This window comes from Chinchilla lanigera, unplaced genomic scaffold, assembly GCF_000276665.1.
Source record: "Chinchilla lanigera isolate Chin_1 unplaced genomic scaffold, ChiLan1.0 scaffold00017, whole genome shotgun sequence".
NCBI classification, from domain to species: Eukaryota; Metazoa; Chordata; class Mammalia; order Rodentia; family Chinchillidae; genus Chinchilla; species Chinchilla lanigera.
The window spans coordinates 29883500-29903785 of NW_004955418.1; the positions used below are offsets into that span (position 1 = coordinate 29883500).

General features: G+C 57.3%; 1 protein-coding gene across 2 annotated transcripts; it reads right to left on the reverse strand.

Annotated features, from left to right (window-relative positions):
* Positions 1-1160: 1160 nt before the first annotated feature.
* Sh3bp5l (SH3-binding domain protein 5-like) lies at positions 1161-10112 on the reverse strand. 2 transcript variants are annotated; one of them, XM_005382328.2, is made up of 7 exons: positions 10010-10112; positions 9110-9701; positions 4542-4604; positions 4318-4446; positions 3537-3698; positions 2618-2791; positions 1161-2501 (listed from the first exon to the last, which is right to left on the reverse strand). In XM_005382328.2, exons 2-7 carry the CDS (start codon positions 9290-9292, stop codon positions 2076-2078), a joined length of 1137 nt encoding a protein of 378 aa, XP_005382385.1. In that variant the 5' UTR covers positions 9293-9701; positions 10010-10112; the 3' UTR covers positions 1161-2075. The 2 variants fall into 2 exon arrangements, with proteins under 2 accessions (XP_005382385.1, XP_013368462.1); XM_013513008.1 differs by having other exon boundaries at positions 10000-10095.
* Between the last annotated feature and the right edge of the window lie 10174 nt (positions 10113-20286).

Consider the following 20286-nt stretch of genomic DNA (forward strand, 5'->3'; position numbering starts at 1 on the left):
TCCACTGTTGGTAGGAATGTAGACTTGTGCAACCACTGAGGAAGTCAGTGTGGAGATTCCTCCAAAAAACTAGGACTAGAGGTCCCATTCGACCAGCAAGTCCCCTTCTGGGTATTTCCCCAGAAGAAATGAAAACATCATCCCAGCGAGATGTGTGCACCCATGTTTATAGCAGCACAACTAGTAGTAACTAAATCTTGGAAACAACCCACATGTCCATCAATCAAGGAATGGATAAATGGGGTCTTTTTAATATAAAAGGGTACTACTGAGCCATAAAGGATACTTTTATAGGTAAATGGTTGCCATTTGAGAGCGCACTCCTAAGTGAAATAAATGAGAGTCACACGTGTAATCATATTGTCTCACTAGTGTGAGAAACGGAACGAGTCAACCAGATCCAAAATGTACAACAGATACTGTGAATTGGGAAGAAACTGTTCAAAAGAAAAGAGAAACATAGAAGAAAGGGGAAAGGAAGGGAAAAGGAGAAAATATATATGTAAAATAGTTCCACAGCTAGTCTCAGTTCACTGAGAAGAAAGGTTTGTGCAAATACTGTTTGGACAAGATGCCGCGCCTGTATCTTGTACTGAGTAACTACTATGAAGACAATACAATGTACCACTTTTACCTCCTATTAGTCTGTTCGAAAACTGTATCTTTAAAACAAAATTAAACATAGAAAAGGGGTGAGTTCATGAATATGCTAAGAAGCTCGGCCATCAAGTACCTCACTGTCAGAGGTCATGTTCCACGTCTCTTACGCAATTACCACTTAAATCTATTCACGTAGACACGAGCCACGGCTCTCCAGCAGCTTCTCCAAGAGCAGGAAACGATCGGGCAACTACTGGCCAGGTTGGAGAGGCTGAGGCCTGGGTGTGGGTCCAGGACACCCAACGACTCAGGATCCCGCTGCCCGGCAGCCTCTTCCTCCGCCTGGCTGACCCTCCCCGAGCCCTCCCTGCCCAACCACCCCAAGGGCCGCCACACCGCAGCTCGGATGGGCAGCAGGCCAATACAACCACGCCCCGCCCCTCCGGATGCTCCGGCAGTGCCCACGCGGCCCAGCCCCCGCCCCTCCGCGCCCAGCCCCGGCCTCCCCTCACCCCTACAGAGCCCCCGCCCCTCGTTCCCCACAGCACAGGGCACGCTGCTCTTACATAAACTATTTATTTAAATAGATCTGGCAGGGCCTCTCCCACGCACACCAGCACATGCACACGCACGCCGCCCTCCCAGCCTCGCTCCCCGCGGCCACCTCAAACCCCAGGTTCTCATCGTGACTGTCCCTTCACCCCAAAACCAGGAAACCCGGGTCAAAGACGGAGCCCATCCTGGCAGGAAGAACCAGCTCTCCTGAGGCACAAGCGCTGCCTGGCACGGCTCCTGACCAGCTGAGGAAAGACGGGGAGCCCTGACAGGCCACGTCTCCTGGCGCCATGCACAGGGGGCACCTGGCTCCAGGGAGAGCAATTGAGCACCAGGTTCCAAACGCCACCGAGGGAGGGCGCCAGCCAGCAAGGCCAGACTCCAGGGCCACGGCACCCCACCGCACAGCACTGCGCCGGACGGACCCGCTAGCACCTTGGCGATGTACGGACAGCCGCCGGGACCCGCCACACACTGGGCCAGCGCAGGGTGGACACGGCCGACAGGGCCAGCTGCTGCCCCACACTGCATCGTCAGGCCCTCTGAAGGGCACAAGGTCCATCCCGAAGGTCACACCTGGCCCCAGCCAGGAAGAGCAGGGCCTGGCACCTGCAGCTGCTCGGGGCAGGCAGACGGGTCCTCCCCGCGGGCTGGGGCCACTTCCTCCACAGAGCTCCCGTGTCCTCCACACCAAGGGACCCCAAGGACGGTTGGGCAAGGGAGGGCGAGCAGTCACAGAGGAAGCCAGGGTGGCAGCCCGGGAAGGGAGCAGCAGCCGGGGCCTCCAGGCTGAGGGAGGCCCTGAAGCCAGGGCGGGGAGCAGGCAAGCTGGCCTCTCCCAGGGAAGCTGAGGTCCCCACAGCAGGAATACGCTGCGCAGGGCGCCGAGCCCGCAGGGACACTGCAGTCCCAGCCCCACGCTACAGGCTGACGCTGCGCTGGTGGCGGCCCCCGCGGGCCCCAGGCCTGGGCCCCAGCTCCTGGCCGTCCAGGCTGGCATGGTCCGACAGGCCGCGCAGGTGCTCCACGGAGTCGCACTTCTGCAGGTCGGAGGCCACCGTGCGCAGGCTCAGCAGGCTCAGCGAGTCCGTGTCGGGGCCCGAGCCGGGGCCCAGGCCCACCTCCTCCACGCCGCCCTCGGCCCCACTGTCAGCCTCCTCAAGGCCCTGCGGCCCGGCCTCGGCACCCACCGGAGAGGAGCGCCGGGGCCCCCGTGGGTGCACCAGGCCGCGGCGCCGTGCGTGGATCTGCTCGCTGATCTGCTCCAGGTTGCGCAGGGCCACCGAGTAGCGGGTCTTGGCCTGGGCCACCCGCTGCTCCAGCTCCGTCACCTTGGCCTTGTGCTCCTGCAGGGCGGGACAGCAACTCAGGGGTGCCCCCTCCACAGCACCCGCCCCCTCCATGGCCACTGGCCTGACCTCCCCCTGCCGCCATGCTGCACCCCACCTGCCCGCTAGGCTACCTCCAGGATCTGGCTGAACTGGGCCTTGAGCTCAAAGTAGGGGCGGCTCTTCCCGATGGCCCTCCGGAGTGTCTTCTGCAGGGCCTGCACCCGGGCCTCCGCCTGCTGGCACAGCCGCGTCACCCGCTGGTGCTCCCGCTCGCCCCGCAGCCGCTCCTCCTCCGCCTCGTTCACCTGGCCGTGGGGCGGGCAGACTGTCCTTGGGTCGGGCACGCCTCATCCTGGCTGCCCGCCCCTGGATGACCCCCCCAGCGCTGCCCTGGGGACCCAGGCGGGAAGAAGCTCCACAAACCCCACGCTGCGCGGGGCTCAGCGGGGACCTGGGACCTGCAGGGGCCAGGTCTGTCCCCGAGGCCTCTGCTGCCACCCCGGCCCTGCTGGCATCTGCAGCACTGGCCGCTCAGCACTGCCCTGCTGGGAGAGGCTGGCACCCTTGCCCGGGGCCGCAGCCAGCGTGATCCCCAGCTGTGTGCAGAGCGTGGGGGGAACCCAAGCCACAGGCCCTCCCGCCGGGCTTCCTGACCTTGGAAGTCATGCACATTACACCTCAGAAGCCCAGAGGTGCGGCAAGCTCAAAGGAGAAAGGGGCAGGACTCTCCCCTCTCTCAGCGAGTGCTTCCTAAGCAGGGACTGCACGGTAGGCTCCCACCACACCCCTGGGGCCCCGAAGCGGCTGTGATTTGCTAACTGCACAGAAAGCTAACGTCCTGAGAAAGAGAAGCGAGAGCACCTCTGCGAGCACCAGGCCCCACGCAACTCCACCTGGCCAGCGTGTGCAGCGCGGCCGACCAGGCACGAGAGCAGAGCGGCCCACGTGCGTCCAGCAGCCGGTGCCGGCCCGGTGACCCAAGCAGGGGCCTGAGTCACAGAGACCGAGAGGCGCAGCACCCCAGGGGCCGCAGGCGGACGCGCGGCTCACCTTGCAGGTGGCATGGTTGAGCATCTCCTGCCACGTGGGGTCCAGGCGGTTCTTGTCGGCCATGACGCCCTGCTCCGCCACGAAGACCATCTCGCGCGCTGCGTTGTGCATGCTCACCGCCCGCTCGTAGCGCAGTGCCGCCTTCTGCGTCTCCTGCTGCGCCTGGGGGGTGGGGGGCGGGCACATCAGGGTGTCAAGGTGGGGAACCCTGAGGACCCCAGGGAAGAGGGCTGGGAGCGGACAGGCAGAGACCAGCCCTGCGGCCCAGAGCTGCCTCCAGCGGGCAGCCCCAGGCAGCGACCTCACCTGCGCCTCCCTCCACCCGGCCCCGGGCGCCCCCGTGTGGCCCTGTGTGGAGTGGCATGGCCCAGCCCATCCTGAAACCTTCCCAGGTGTTCACCCGTGACCAGCTCCCTGGCCCCGGGTAAACAGATCCCCTCCCCAACCCGTACCCCGCCCCCGCATAGATGCGTAAGGCAGGTGTGCCGCAGATTCCAGGTGGCCAGGAGGCTAGGTGGGGAGGCGAGCAAAGGAAGAGACCAGAACCCAGTGCAGAGAAGAGAGGGAAATGGGAAAAGTGAACGTGGAGCTGACACCAGATTCACTCAGGGAAGGGACTCTGCCGGAAGGGACTCACGCCGCCGGCACTGTTGAGCTGCACGAGGCCTGGGTTTGAGCCCCAGCACCACGAGAAGTGAAACGAACATCGGCAGGTCTGCAGTAGTTACCAGCCGCAGCCCGCCACCCCTGGCCGTGTGTGTATGTGTGTGCGCGCACACACCTCCTTCGCCAGCCGCCGGGCCTCGTAGTAGGGCCGGGCCTTCTCGATGCAGCTGCCCAGGTGGGAGCCCTGCGTGTTGAGCTTCCGGGCCGACTCCTGCAGGATCCTCCGGTAGGTGGTCCTGGCCTCCTGGAGAAGGGACAGGGCGCGGGGGTCTCGGAAACGCTCTCTCCTCCACCCGTCTGCCGCGGGACAGCGCCGTGCGGGGACAGGCAGTTACTCACATCGAGCTGCAGCTCCACCTGGTTGATCTCCTCGCTGGCCTGGTTCAGGTGCTCCAGTTCTTCCTGCCGTGCAGAGGGGCACTGAGTGAAGGCGGAGGCGGAGGCAGGGGCAGCCCGAGGGACTCAGCCTCCCAGGCCCTGGCTGTTACCCTGCTCGCTGCTCCACCCGAGGCGCCCTGCTCCTCTCTGCACTGCGCTGAGCCCAGCCTCCCCGTCCCTCTGCACCACTTCCTGTCAGGGCGGGTCCCCCCAGGACCACCCTCCGGGCCAGGCGGGCAGGCCCTCCGCACAGCTTCCGGCGCGCTCACCGCACTCACCGCCCCTCGGCACCAGACCCAAGCACCTGGAGCACAGCGGCCAGACCCCTGGGCACAGGGCGAGGCTCTTGAGCAGCGGGGTCGGCTAGCCCTGAGTGCTGCTGCGCAGCCAGGGAGCAGAGAGCCGGGCCAGGATGGACGCGCTGAAGGGGACGGAGACGGAGCAGGCACAGGGAGAGCGGCGTGGAGCCGGTGGAGCCCGTGCCGCCCGGGTTTTGCTGAGGAGGGGGCCCGAGGAAGGCGGCCTGCGGGACTCAGGCAGGCGAGCGGACATGGGCCCGGAGGCTGTCCTGGAGGCAGGTGCGAGGCAGGGAGGAGGGCCTCCATACATGCGCCTCAGAGGAAAAAACAGGACAGACCCACAGTTTTCCAGAATCGGCAAAGCGGGAATGACACTGGCTCTGGTCATCCGCCCCGCCAGGAAAGGCAGACAAGTTCCTGGAACCCCAGGGAGCCGCGGACGCTCCCAGGAGCAGTGTCAGGCTGCACGGAGGTCCTGCCTGGAGAAGGCGGGGGCCAAGGACTGGCTCTGCCGCTAGGACTTGCACCTGCCTCTGTCCAGACGCGACCTGCTCTCCACAGCGACACCTTCACCCCTCCAGCTGCCTGGGAGGGGCGGGGCAGCCTGCGAGACCTCGTCCTGTTCCCACTCCCCACAGCCCCACTCCAGCCTGGAAGATCCGGCCAGCACTGAGAGCTCGGAGCTGGCCGGGTGCATTACATTACGCAGCCTGGGCGGAAGGACAACAGGAACCTGCAACGGACCCGCACACAGGAGGGATGCACTCACACCTGGGACCCCGAAGGCCCTGCCTCAGAAGGACCCTGAGTCTGGCCCTAACGGTTCCTTAACAGAGCTGTCCAGCGGAAATACAATGTGGGCTGCACATGGAATTTTAATTTAACTAATTTGTTTTGTGCCAGAAATCGAACTCAGGACCTTGCACTTGCCAGGCAGGCACCGTGCTGCTGAGCTATATCCACAGCCCGGGATTTTAATTTTAGAGCAGCCACATTTTTACAAAAGTAGTAAGTGTGTGAAATAATAAACTATGGTATGTTTCACCTAACCCGGTATGTCTAACATGTTACCGCATCTACATTCGATCAACATGAAACACTAATTATACGTAACTCTGTCTTCAAAATTCACACCCACATGCCCCAGGGGAGGCAGCCTGGGCTGTGTCCTGCGGCTTCTGTGTCGGACAGCACAGTCTGAGTGAGCGCACGCGGGGACTGAGTCACACGCGGGCTGTCATCAAACACAAATCACTGTGGGACACGGCAGCCACCCCGGCTCAGGAGACACACAGCTCCTTCCGGGCAGGGACGCGCCTCGGCAGGCGGCCTGGCCACAGGGACCGAGGCTTCCTGCAGCTCCTGCCCCAGGGGCCCGGCCGTCCAGGAGCGGCCGCCAGTCCTCCAGGCAGCTCCCGCTCCCCGTCTTCCTCCGTTCACTCCCTTTACACAGGTGAGAACCAGCGAGGCAGGGAACTTGCGAGAGAACCACGTCTGGATCCAGTAGCGCCCCTGGCCCTCATTTCCGGCCACAGGGACCACCGTCCTGGGACTGAGGCCTTTCTCCCACGAGCGCCTCAGACGGGACAGAAACACTGCACGGGAACCAAGCCTGGGCAGCACGGGCCAGGCCTCAGATTCGATCGGGGGGAGGGAGAAGAGCCGCCCCGCGGTGCACACAGGCGCACACCTGCTCCCCAGCCCTGGGGCTCCCAGTCCGACCAGCTAGAGGAGCCAGTGCCTCAGCCAGCGCCATCCCGGGCAGCAGCGGGGGTAGCAACCTTCTTCTACATGGGGGCTGGAACCAGCACGGCGCCTCCACAACTGGACAGAGAGCCCTGCTGCCCAGTGAGGCCCTAACTCGGACAGACAGGGAGAGGCGGGAGCAGAGGGCCCTGCAGGGTGTGGGGCTCAGCCAGGCTGGGTGACGGCGCCGAGCATGCGGGCGCTGACTCCGGCAGGCGGTGACACGTCCCACCCGGCCGCCGTGCCAGGCGCCCGCACTCCGCTCCAGTGTGACCCGGGAGGATAAAGCCTGAGTCAGCGTCAGCATCCATCAGTGAGCATCCGTGGCCGGAGGTGACCTTCCCAGGCACGCTGGGCGCCTTCCAGGATGCCAAGCCACTGAGTCAAGGCGCGGGCACTTGGGCCAGACGCTCCCGCCCCAGCCGGGCCAGCCACTGGGGCCCGCGTGGAGGGCAGGGAGGGGAGGCGGCCGGTGCTGGCCGTGTGAGGGCGAATCACGCTCCCTCCCGAAGCCCGTCCCCAGGGCCCTTCTCTCCCGGAGCTGCAGGAGGCAGAGAGCTGCACTGGGCCTGGAGGCGGAGAAGGATGAACGCTGCAGGCGCGGGCGGGCCTCGCACTGTCAGGGCGCCTTGCCCTGGGGCCCAGGAGGTGCCCACAGCTGCCTGGCTCGGGGACACCCGGCGCATCCACCCCACCCAGCCCGGAGGACGCAGGGCAGGGTGTGTTCACAGCTCCCTAGTGGGTTTTGATGGATCTGTGGGCGGGGACCCATAATGCACTGAGAAGGCACACAAGTGGGCACCCCTGAGAATGCTGAGACACACTGTCTGGGCGAGGTGGTCCAGCGCGCAGTCCACGCTGACACACACCTCCAACGACACAAACCTCCTCCCGCTCCAGAGAAGCCCCACACAGAAGGCCAGGGCGCCCTGGCCTCTCCACGGAGGACCCCGCGCCACCAGCCTCTTCCACTCCCACAGCCCTGCCTGGCCCACGCCTGGGCCAGGATCAGGGGAACCAGACCTCCCTCCCACACAACTACAGTGCACCGTGCACCACACAGCTGGCCCGAAGGCCGCAGCCCCTCTCGTCCTCCGCGCAGCCACACGTAGCTCACTGGAGCTCCCATCGTCCGCTGGCTTCTCAGGGCCTTCTGACCCTCACAGAGCCCGACCGCAGAGCTGTTCTGACGAGAGCAGCCCCCGGAACTGCACTCTCTGGTTTACTTACTGACGTTACTGCAGGCCCATGTGAAGCTGGTGGCCACCTCTCCAGCAGGTGCACAGCAAGTGTGACCCTCCCCTCTGCTGCCCAGCCCACACGCACAGCGGAGGAGAGAACGGGAGCAGGGACCACCAAGGATCCCGTCCTAGAACCCCATCTCCCAGCGCAGCACGGAGGTTTCCGGGAGGGCCAGAAGCACATCCCGCAGGCCCCTCCTCCAGGAGCAGAGAGCACCTCCTCAAACGCTTCCTAAGCCCTCATCACAAAGCAAGCAGAAGCCCGGCGCGGGAGCACACCTGCGATCCCGGCACTCTTGGAGGCTGAGGCGGGAGAACCACACACCTGCAGCCAGACTGGCGATTTAGGGATTTAGGGAGATCCCCTCTCAAAATCAAAGACTGAGAACCAAAGCGGGGGTGGCCTGGTGTGAAGGCCCTGAGTTCAGTCTCCAGAACTGAAGTGGGGAGGGAGTAAAAGAAAAAGCAAACAAGGAAAGAATTTGGGATCTCATCAGGGTACAGCGAGGACAAAGGGCCGGTCAGCCAGGCCAGCCCTTCACCTCACAGTAAGGAAGGGGAATTTCGGAGCATTAACCAACTTCGACAAAACCACAGAGCAGGGAGCTGACGGCTGCCCGCATCTGGCCCGGTACTTGTTTCTCCACAACTCGTTTCCTCGGGGGACCACAAGTCCCTGAGCACGGATTCAACGCAGCACCCTGATCAGCACAGCAGGACAAAGCACTGACTCGGGCCAGTACTGACTGGGGACGGTTCCCCCTGCCCGAAGCACCCCTAAACACACGCTGGCCCTGGGGCCCTTCACGAAGCCAGAGATGTCCGCGCGGGCTGATTTCTTGCGGACTCTGGAGTCGCCCAATCCTGGCTTGTGGGCAGCAAAGTCAGGAACTGGGCCCCGGACGCCCCTGCCCAAGGAGGGGCGTGAGTCACTTCCCCAGCGCAGACGCACGGGACATCACCTGCGCAGCAGCCTCCCAGGCAAGCCCACCTGCACCAGGCCGCCTCGGGGGCCCAGCACCCCTGCCACCCCGCGCCAGCCGCTCCCCACGGCCCAGAGCTCCGCGTCCCACCGCCCTCCACGGGCGCAGCGGGCTTTCTCCGCACCACCACCTGCGCGCTCAACGCACGGCCTCGCCGCCTGTCACGCGCAACAGCGACAGCGCAGTGGGTGTCAGCTCTGTCCCCAGCCGGGCTTCGGGGGCCCGAGGCGCGCTCCCTCCTCTCCCCCTGGGCTTCTCACCTGTATCCTAGGGTCCAGTTCCTCCTCCTCTCGTGGCGACAACTTGGACTCACTGCTGCCGCCGCCGCCACCACCAGGCTCCTCGGCCCCTGGACTCCTGGGGACTTCATCCTCCACCACCTCCGGCCGCAGCTCGCCCTGCGGAGTCTCCCGTCCCCCCGGGACCTGCCTGCACTCTGCCATCGGCCCCGAGAGGGCAGAGCCCTACGCTCAGGACAGGACCGACATGCTGGGACCAGGACCCCAGCGGGGGGCTTCCTGGGCTTGGACGGCAAGAAGGCTTCTCGGCTCACAAGGCGGACCAGGGCGCGCAGGAAGGTCACTCGCGCGGTTAGAGGCAGAGGTAGCAGCTGCCGGGGGTTCCTGGAACTGGGGGCTGTATGCAGACGCTCCTCTCTCCGCACCACAGGGAGTCCACCAGGCGTCGCCGGAGCCACAGCTCCGAGGCAGGGGGCAGAGGGGGCCTGGATGCTGGGCCGAGGGCTGCGCAGAGAAGCACCATTCGGGAGGCCGAGGCAGGCGCGCCTCCGGGCTGTGGGTGGTGGAGAAGACCAGGCGCAGGCAGAGGCGTCGGATGAGCGTCTCCGGGGAGCTGCAGGGAGGGAGACAAAGACGAGACTGTAGCCGCGTCCGAATCCGCCCTCGGCCTCCGCCCCGCCAGGCCAGTCCGGCCATCCCGCTCCGACCCCGCTCGGCCCCGGGGCCCGCCCGGCCGCCGCGCCCCCTCCGCCCCTCCGGATTCGCGCTGCAGCCCCAGTCTCGCCTCGCCCCTCTCGCCGCCCAGCCACGACCTGCGCCTCCCGTCTCCAACGCCACCCTCCTCCGCCGACCCCAGGACCAACCCCGGCCTCCCTGCACTGCCAGGCGCAGAAGTCCCGCTGCAGCCTTACCTCGACTTACCTTCCCGTGCGCGGAGCTCCTGGATAGCAAACAATCTCCCCCGCCCTCCCCGCAACAAGCCGGTCCAACCAAACGCGACGGGGGCAGGCGGACACGGAAATACGTCAGGACGTAACACGCATGCCTTCCCACGCCCCCGCGCAGGCCCGGCCCAGTCGAGATCCTCGGCTCTCCGCCCACGCGGTGGCCGATTTCCGTACAACATGGCGCCCTCCAGTGCTCAGCATCGCCTTACTTTCCTTCCCACCCGCTTGCCAATAAAGCTGAATGAAAAACAAATAGCACGTGCGTCTGAGGACGATGGAGACCGAGAGTTCCTCATGATTAGAAGAGAGCTAGAAATACAACGGAAGTTAGTAATAGCCTTACAAAGAGTGCTGCCATCTTGCCCGGGCCTCTGACCGTAAGAAGTTACTTCCGGCTTGAACCTGGAAGGCCCCGAGCAACGCCGGGAATGAGCTCACGAACTTCCGGCTGCGGAGGTCGGATCCTTCATCGCAGGACGCAGTCAAGTGGCCACAAGAAGTCATCTTCCCGAAGTCGCTTATCTCACTCCAGTGACATCAACTAAACCCTTAATAGCGTGCTCGGACGGCAGCTCTGCTGGGTAAATCTGTGCTGGGGCTTCCCGGCGCCGGCCTCGCCCTTCCTCGGCGCAGCGGCCTCCTCCCGCGCGTGTCCGTGGACAGTGCCGAGCTCGGTCCCGCTCTCGGGGCCCCCGGCTGTGCTCGCCTGGCGCTGGCTCACCGGGCCCGTCGCTGTGCAGGGCCGGGGCGCCTCGGGAAGCAGGGGCCGCAGAGGGCTGGAGACCCGCTGCCCCAGCCCGCGCGGCCTGCCTGGGCCGGAGCGCGGGGAAGGGTGGAGGCCGGGCCGGTGCAGGGTCCGGCTGCGCGCCGAGCAGCAGTGACCCGAGTCTTCCCCTCCCGTCGTGAGGCGTGGATGCCGCGGGGCTTTCGTTACAGCGGTGGAACATCTGGCTCAGCAGCTGCTAGGCGCCCCGCTCGCACACAACCCCAGGAACTCTAAGGGAAGGGAACGGGAGTGTGAGCGTTGGTCATGTGGCCGTGATCGGGCCGGCTCTGTCAGGTGGTGGTTATCCGTCTTAGGCTTTTGTCCTGTAAAAGAAAAACGTTCAACAGTGCTTCTTACAGAGCAGTCAGGAAGAGCCTAGTGTGGTGGTACACTCTTGTAATCCCAGCGCTTCAGGGAGGCTGAGGCAGGAGAATCACAAGTTCTGGCGCAGCCTGGGCATCTTACCTACTTAGGGAAGCCATGTCGAAAACTGAAAAAGAGCTTGGAATGTAGCTCAGTATGAGGGCCCTGATTCAATCCCCAGTCCCCCAAAAGGAAGAAAAAATTTTATTCAGGATCATGGAGATTGGTATTGGGACCAATTCAGTGGCGTCCTGCTGTGGAGAAGAGACAGTGGACTCAACTCTAGTTACAGGATGGATGAGCAGGACTTCATAGGCAAGGAGCAGTGTAGGGGTCAGTGGATAGAAAGTGATCAAGAGGAAACAGCAGGCAGGATGGCTGAATTTCCAACCCAAAGGACTGTAGCTGAAGGCATGCTTAGGATGGAGGAGGAGGAGCCTGGCCACATAGCCTGGGTGAGGGACAGGCCATTCTAGATTGTGTGCCAGGTTCTGTGCCGAGACTAAATTTTACAAACAAGAGCGTAAATGGATTTGGAAGAAGATCCAGAAGCCTAAGGAAAGATTGAACTGAGAATCTTTGTTAAATCTCAGGAGAGGGAGATAGAGACCCTGCCCTTCCTGATGATCCCATTTCAAAGGGATGGCTCGCAGGCCCTTGAGAAGCACGGCTCGTTATTTGTTACATACACACCTACACGCAAGAAGGATTTGTTGGTTCTTTAGTAAATGCTTTAAGAAAGGGAGGCCTGGGGGCTGGGGATTTAGCTCAGCGGCAAAGCGCCTGCCTGGCAAGCACAAGGTCGTGAGTTCGGTTCTGGTAGCGGAGAAAAACCAAAAAAAAAAAAAAGAAAGGGAGGCCTGGAGTCTGCCAGAACAGACAGTTAGTTCTGTTACCAGGCATCGCTAGGAAAAAATGTGAATTCTGGCGGCGTCAGAGTTTACGATGCATTTTAATGGGGGAGGAGCGGCTGGGGTCACCTTAGGAACATGACCATTGCTGCCAAAGCTGTGCTAGAGTTTGCTTGTGTCTTGGTGCAGAGGTCTGGGTGAAGGCATTGTGTGCCAAGAGCTCTGCAGTTCTCCGTTCCCCCTTCCATCCAACTTCATGAATGACCACACTGCAGATAATAATAGTAAAAAAAAAAAAACAATGCAGCTCAGTGGTGGGCACTTGCCTAGCACACCTGCGGCCGTGAGTTCCACCCCCAGCTTCGGCAGTGTAGGGCGCCAAATACATTCCTTTTTAAAAGGTGATTAAAAAGAGATTTTCCCATCAAGTTGGAAGTTTTAGTTTTGGGGTTTTTGTTTTGTTTGTTGTGTTCTTGTTTTTGAGACAGGGTCTCGCTATGTAATTAAGACTGGCCTTAACTACTATGCAGCCCAGGCTGGCATCAAACTCAGCAGCCCTCCTGTCTCAGCCTCCTGAGTGCTGTAGGGTTACAGGTGTGTGCCACCTGGAAATGGAGCTAGTGCAACTGAAAAATTTTTATGTTAGTGTAAAAAGCTTTTGTTTTTGAGAGTAGGTTTCCCTGTGTCATCCAAGTTGGGCCCTTAAACTGGAAACCTGCATTAGCCTCTTGAATGCTGGGATTATAGGTATGAGGCACTATACCCATTTTTGGGAGGTTTTAGTTTTGAAATTCCAAAAGTGACTTTTCTCATTCCAGTGGATTAGCAGGACCCTGAGCAGTGGTGCCTTGGTGAACAGCATGGCTCGATAGTAATACCTCAGTCTTCTGCCACATTCAGAAGCCATGAAAACCACCTACAGAAGTCAAACATAGTTTGCTACAACTCACTTAAATTTTGTAAAGCTAGAATTTCACTGTAAGGACCCCATTTCCCCATCTTCTGTCTGACATCGTGGATTCTCTCACCTCACCTCTTCAGTACCCATCACCCTGTGCCCCCAGCAACAGTTCCTTTTTCCTGTGCGTTTCGTCCTTGGCAATCAGCAGCACCTTCTCCTCATCACAGATCTTCACTGCATTTGGTGGGCAGCGTGAGTGTGTGAGCCCAGCCTCCCCCATCACATCCTGAGGCGCAGCAGCCGCCTGGAGTTACCTCCCAGCCACTGAGACTGTTCACACACAGACATCGTCACTCCCTGTTATGGTTTGTGTCTGTGTGTCCCCCCAAAGCCTCATGCGGCCATGGGGCAGGCTTTTAGAGTTTGACTGATTATGGGTATGAGAGCTGCACCAGCCCTGGGGTGGATAGTTTGCATATGTAAGGGAGAGGAAAAGGGTGCTTCTGGCCATTTCCTCCCTTGTGTGTGTCTTGTTGCTTGGGCTGCATTCTGCCTCCCTGGGCTGTAGCTCTCTGCCATGTGCCACTCTACCTTGTAACCTGCCAAGTATGGACTGAAACCTCCACAAACTGTAAGTGAAATAAACCTTTCATTCCTTCATTTTGGGCGTCAGATATTTTGTCCTAGCAACGAGAAAAAAAGTAACCAAGACACTCCCGAAAGGCTTTTCCTCTGGGCTTGGATAGTGCTTCAGGTAGGAAGCTGGTGTGCTGTTTTATTTCACTTGTGCAAAGGCCGGGGATATAGCTCAGCGGGAAAAGTGCCTGCCTGGCAAGCCCAAGGTCCTGAGTTTGATTCCTGGTACAAAAAAAAAAAAGAGTATTTTGCTTGTGCAGCCATGATGGATCAAAACGTTTTTCTAGAGTATCGCTGTCCTGCAGAACTTCATGATAAGGGAACTGCTGTGCATCAGCTCTGTGCAGTGTGGTTCGTGTGGCCACACGTGGCCCTTCAGCTCTTGGAATGGAGCTCGTGCAGCTGAAAAATTTTTATTTAGTGTTAATGTAAACAGCCACATGTAGCTGGTAGTTCCCATTTTTGCAGCATAGTTCCAAAGGTGCGCTTACTACATCTCTTCTGAGTACAGACTGAACATCCACATCTGCAATAAAAAGAACGCCTTTCAGCATCCCTGTCATGAGTCTTACCTGCACCCCTTCCCTCCCGCTTTCCCTCTGCTGCTGTGTGCGTAGAAAGTGCACAGGTAAGCGACCTTAACGTTACAGACAGCTAAGTTAGGTAGAAATAGAGCAGGCAGCCAGGGCTGGGCCCCCGAGGGACTCCGTGCAGGAGATGAGAATGCGTCAGGGCTGGCTGGAGGTGCATCTGAAGATTAAAGTCACAAGGGCTAGTGTTACGTACTTCCCAAGGGATGAACGGAGGTTTGAGATTATTAGTATCACCCTTTTGAGATTTCCCATTTCTGACTAGGGGTGGGGCATCCTCTCCCACCCACTAAGACTAAAGGCAAGACACTACAGATTATCGACCGAGATTAATGATGTCACCCATGCACCCTTGCTACCACTGGGTCAATACTACCTGAGCAAATATACTTGAGATCTTATTGGTTGATCATAATTTTGACCCACATTGTGCCCACCTCATAATTCTGCTCTATAAAACTTCCTTTGAGAGGTGGGCTCATTGGCAACCCAGTCCAGACCCCTCCTGTTTCTCATGAGCTGTTCCTGTTCCCCACTACCCCATCCCTGTCCCCCATTCCTTTTCACCAATAAAGTTTCCTGCTCTGAACCTCCGTTGTTCCTTAGAATTCATTCTTTGACTTCAGGAGACACAAAGTCAATATATTTGACATCTAGCATTTCTTCTATATCAGTACAGCCAAGTCATGACCCTGAACACTGGGTTTTTTCTTGCTCCTCCCTGGCCCCGTACCAGGAATAGAACTCACGACCTCATGCTTGCCAGGCAGGCGCTGTGCCACTGAGCTAAATCCCCAGCCCCCTTTGGTCTTTTTGAGACAGGGTCTCACTATGCAGTTCAGGCTGGCCTTGAGCTCACTTTGTAGCCCAGGCTGGCATCAAACTCACAATGATCCTCCTGCCTCAGCCTCCCGAGTGCTGGGATTACAGGCGTGCGCCACCACACTCAGCACTCTTGCTCCTTTCTCATCAGTTACCTTCCCTGCCCTCAGTTTCCTCCACTCTCTCCAGTGGCTTCATTCCTCGTGCTATGCAGTACATCTTCACTGAGACTCGACTCTGGCGCGATGTCAGGTGAGGGTGAGAAAAGACACCAGCCCAGTTCCCAAGTAGCTTAGTCTTGGTGCTCATTTTATAAACTTCGATATCTACTTGAAAACAACCCCGAATTACATTATCCTCATAACCCACTATACATATATGCCTGCAATAAATGCATGCAAAGATGCAGGAAGAAGTCTTTACTCAAGTTACATGCAAAACACATCAATACTTTTACACTTTTTATTGTAAAGAGAAAAAAAGATACAAAATTTCAAGACAAGATAATAGAATAACAATGGCTAATACATTGTGTATTATTATCTTCAAAGTAGTTGCTCAGACTACAAGATATAGGCATGAAAAACTGATCAAACCACATAGGCATAAACCTTTTCAATGAACTAAAATTTGTAGTATAACTATCTTGACTATCTTGTTTATATATATTTTTGTCCTTTTCCCTTCTTTTCTCTTTCCTTCATCCCAGTTTCTCTTTCCTTTTGAACAGTTTTTTCCCATTCACAATATTTATTGTACATTTTGGATCATTTAGTCTTTCAGCTTCTCATACTAGGGAGACAATATGATATTTACGCATGCAAGTCTGGTTTATTTCACTTACAAGTATGGTCTCAAGTTTCATCCATTTACCTATAAAAGTCTCAAAATTTATCCTTCTTTATGGCTGAGAGATACTCTATTGTAGAAAAATACCACATCTTTTTTATCCATTCCTCAGTTGATGGGCATTTGGCTGTTTCCAAGATTTAGCAATTACAAATTGTGCTGCTATGAACATGGGTGCACATATATCACTGTGATATGATGTTTTTAATTCTTCTGGAGTGGTACCCAGCAGGGGAATAACAGTTCAATGGGACCTCTAATTCTAGTTTTTTGAGGAATCTCCACACTCATTTCCTCAGTGGTTGCACCAGTCTACACTCCCACCAACAGTGGAGAAATGTTCTTTTTCCCCCCATAACCCTGCCAGCATTTGTTATTGGTTGATTTTTTTAATGATAGCCATTCGTTCTGGGGTGAGATGGAATCTCAGTGTTCTAATCTGCATCTCTCAAATGACGAATGATATTGAATACTTTTGCCTATATTTATTTGCCATTTGTATTTCTTCATCTGAGAAGTGTGTATTCATCTCAGATGCCAATTTTTGGATTGGGTCTTTGAATATTGGGGGCCTGATTTTTTCAATATTTTGTGTTTTAGATATAAACCCTTGGTCCAAGGGACAGCTGGCTCTAAGTTTTTCACATTCTGTAGGTCGTCATTTTACTCTGTTGGTGATTTCTTTTGCTGGGCAAAAGCTTTTTAATAAGATTAGATCCCATTTGTTTGTCCTTCATCGTGTTTCCCGTGTGGTCTGGGTTTGTTCATGAGCTCTCTGCCTACACTTATATCTTCAAGGTTTCTACCTACGTTCTCTTCCAGTAGATTTAGTGTTTCTGTTCTAATATTTAGATCTTTGATCCGTTTTGACTTTAGTTTACTGCAAGGTAATAGACATGGGTCTAGTTTTCATCTTTGGCATCTGGAAAGCCAGTTTTTCCACCACCATTTATTAAGGAGGCTATTTTCCAGTGAACATATTTGCCCTTTTGTCAAAGATAAGGTGGCGTAGTTGTGTCTGCATCTTCTAATCCGTTTCACTGATCTTCAGACCTGCTTTGTTGCCAATACGATGCTGATTTTATCACAGAGCCTTTTTTGTATCATTTTCAGTCGGGAATTGTGATGATCCCTGACTTGCCTTTGTTGCTGAGAATTGCCTTTGCTATTCTAGGTCTCTTCTGGTTCCCAATTAATTTTAGGAGAGCTTTCTCTAGTTCTGTGAGGTATGATAATGGTAATTATTGTATTAATTCTATGTAACAATTTTGGGAGTGTGGCCATTTTCACTATATTGGTTCTTCCTATCCATGAGCAAGGGATCTCTTTCCATGTTTTGATATCCTCTTTGATCTCTTTTTTCAAATTACTATAATTTTTTTTTTTTTTTTCTGGTACCAGGAATCGAACTCACAAGGTCGTGCTTGCCAGGCAGGTGCTGTGCCGCTGAGCTAAATCCCCAGCCCCTATAATTTTCAGTGTACAGATATTTTGCTTCTTTTGTTAGATTAATTCCTAAGTATTTCATTTTTTGGATGCTATTGTGAAGGGTGTGGTTTTCCTAATTTCTCTCAGTGTGTTTGTTGTTTGTGCACAGGAATGCTATTGATTTTTGAGTGTTGACTTTTTTCAGTAACATAACTGGACAGTTATGTTACTGAATTTGGTTATTAGATATCAAGTCTTTTGGTGGACTTTTTGGGAGCTTCTATGTAGAGTATCATGTCATGTACAAATAACGCTAATTTAAACTCTTCTTCTACCTTTATTCCTTTTATTTCTTTCTCTTGTCTAATTGCTCTGGCTGTTTCCAGGATTCTGTTTTTGTTTTTGTTTTGAGACAGGGTCTCACTATATAGCCCAGACTGGCCTTCAACTCACACAGATCCTCCTGCCTCAGCCTGCTGGAATTACAGGCGTGTACCTCCCGGCCCCGCCATAGTATCCTGGTGTTAGCTTCTGCCCGCCTCATGCTGCTTCCTCCCTGAGTGCCCTTACCCCACCCAAGTGCGTGATTCCGCCCCGTCCCGGGCTCCTCCTCCCTGGGGCTGTCTCCTCTGATTCCCCACGACCCAGTTCTGGAGCCCCGCAGCCTCCCAGACTCCCCGAAGTTACTCGTTTGTCCCAGGTTTGCTCTCAGTCACAGGGTCCGGATCTCACTCCCTCCCCCGAAATCTTGCTTCTTCCACATTTACCCTCCTGGCGACTGGTTCTGTAACGCGCCACTCACCCACCCCCGTGAACACCTCCAAGGGGTCCTCGCGGCGTCGCACCTTCACTTTCCATTCCATTGTGTGTCCCAGAGATCCCGCCCCTCTGCCCCACTGCGCGCGCCTCCGCTCAGACCCTCTGGCTCCGCCTGCAGGTGATGACGCTCCTGTCAGGACTGTCCCACAGCACTGAAGTGAGCACGGGAACTTGTAGATTGTTTTGTTTTAGCTACTCATTAGATTCTCACAACCAAGCAGAGTGAGCTATAACCGCACTTTACAGCTGAGGAAACGGAGCAACGAGGAGATTAAATAATTTGCCCAGGGCTATACTGCTGGCAATTGCTGTTGGTACCATAAGGGGCAGATGTAGCCTTTGAATTCAAATAATCCAGGGCCTTACAGACAGAAACCACACAGCCTCGACTCAGCATCCTGAAGAAAAGGGTTCAAGATTGTTTAAAATCCCCCTTTTTGAGAAAGGACCTAAGCAGTTTGTGCTGGCTTTGAACTCCCTATGTAGCCAAGACTAGCCTCAGTCCCCTGAGTGCTGGGATCATAGGCACCACACCAGGCTTTAAAATCACTTTAAAAATGTGTCTACTTAAATTTTAAATGGCCCCGTTTGGGCGGATCCTGGGAATTGAATGCTGGGCCTTCACACTGAGCTATATGCTCAATCCTTTTTTTTTTAATTTTACTTTTTGGGACAGGATCTTGCTAACCACTAAACTGTTCCATCCTGGGTTTAAACTTTGGAACCTCCTGCCTCAGCCTCCCAGTGCTGGGATTATAGGTGAGTGCCAATGCCCCCAGCTCCAATAAATATCTCCTTCCCCACCCCTTCCTCCCCTCCCCTCTGTCTCCTGGAGTTTGAACCCAAACTTCCTGATGAGCTACATCCCTAGCCCTTTTTAAAACAATTTTCTTTTCTTTTTTTTCTTTCATCTCTTCTCTTCTCTTCTCTTCTCTTCTCTTCTCTTCTCTTCTCTTCTCTTCTCTCCTCTCCTCTCCTCTTTTCTTTTCTTTTCTTTTTTGTCTTTTTGAGACAGAATCTCACTATGCAGTTCAGGCTGGCCTTGAGTTTACTTTGTAGCCCAGGCTGGTCTCCAAACGATCCTCTCGCCTCAGCCTCTCGCGTGCGATAGGATTACACAGGATCTTCCTAAATTACCCAGGCTGGGCTCAAACTTGGGATCCTCCTGCCTCAGCCTCTGAGCGGTAAATCTCTTCTTGGCCTGGTGTGGTGGTGCACGCCTGTAACCCCAGCACTCGGGAGGCTGAGGCAGGAGGATCGCTGAGAGTTAGAGGCCAGCCTGGGATACAAAGTGAGTTCAAGGCCAGCCTGAACTGCATGACAGCCTGTCTCAAAAAGACAAACAAAGAAAAGTCTCTGTTGAACTGCTACAGCCCCCTCGGCAGCGCCCACAGCCTGCGCGGCAAACTGGCTCTAGCACTGGGAACTGTCCCCCACTTCCTCACTTGGGGGTCCAAGCGGATGCTGGTCGATCCCCCAACACACAAGGAAAGGACCGCTTGTCCTTGCCGCAGCCCCTGCTTTTGGCCTCCGGCGCCCCAGGGTTCAGCCTCGCCCCTTCCCATCCCCGGCAGCCTCCGGAACGCCGCCCACTCCGCGGCTTCTCACTGTCGGTCGGTCAGCCGCGGGCTGGGGCGCTCTCCGGGCCGGTGGCAGGGACAGCGGCTCCGCCCCTCCCGGAGCAGGCGGAGGGCGCGGAGGCCCGAGCTCGGCTTTCCCAGCGTGCGCCCCTCGGCAGCCCTCCCACGGGGTCTGGGGATTCGCAGACCCGGCACAGTGGCGCACAGCCCAGGGAGGCGCGGAGGCCGGCAGGGAGGGGGCGCGGCAGGGCTCGCTGGAGACGGCGTGTGCGCGCCGGGTGGGCCGCACCGCCCAGCAACAGGTGACGTAAGCGCGGCGGCGCGAGCGATTGGCTGGAGCTGGCGGGTGCTGGGCTGGGAGCAGGGACCCGACCGGACGGCGCGCCAGGCGCTATCCGGGGAGACCTGCTCCGCGCCCGGCTCCCGTTGCTCGGGTGCTGCTGTCCTCCCGCGGGCGCCCTAGGCTCCCTGCCTGCGGGCCCTGGGCTCCCCGCTGAAGGGGTCGCGCGTCTGGAGGCCCGGGTCTCCGCCGGAGGGGCGTCGAGCGCGGGACCGGCCTCCGGCGCGTCTCCCGTTGCCATGGTGACTGAAGCCGGGAAGGAGCGCGGAGACGCCGGGGTGCGGCGCGGGGCGCAGGGCGGGCGTT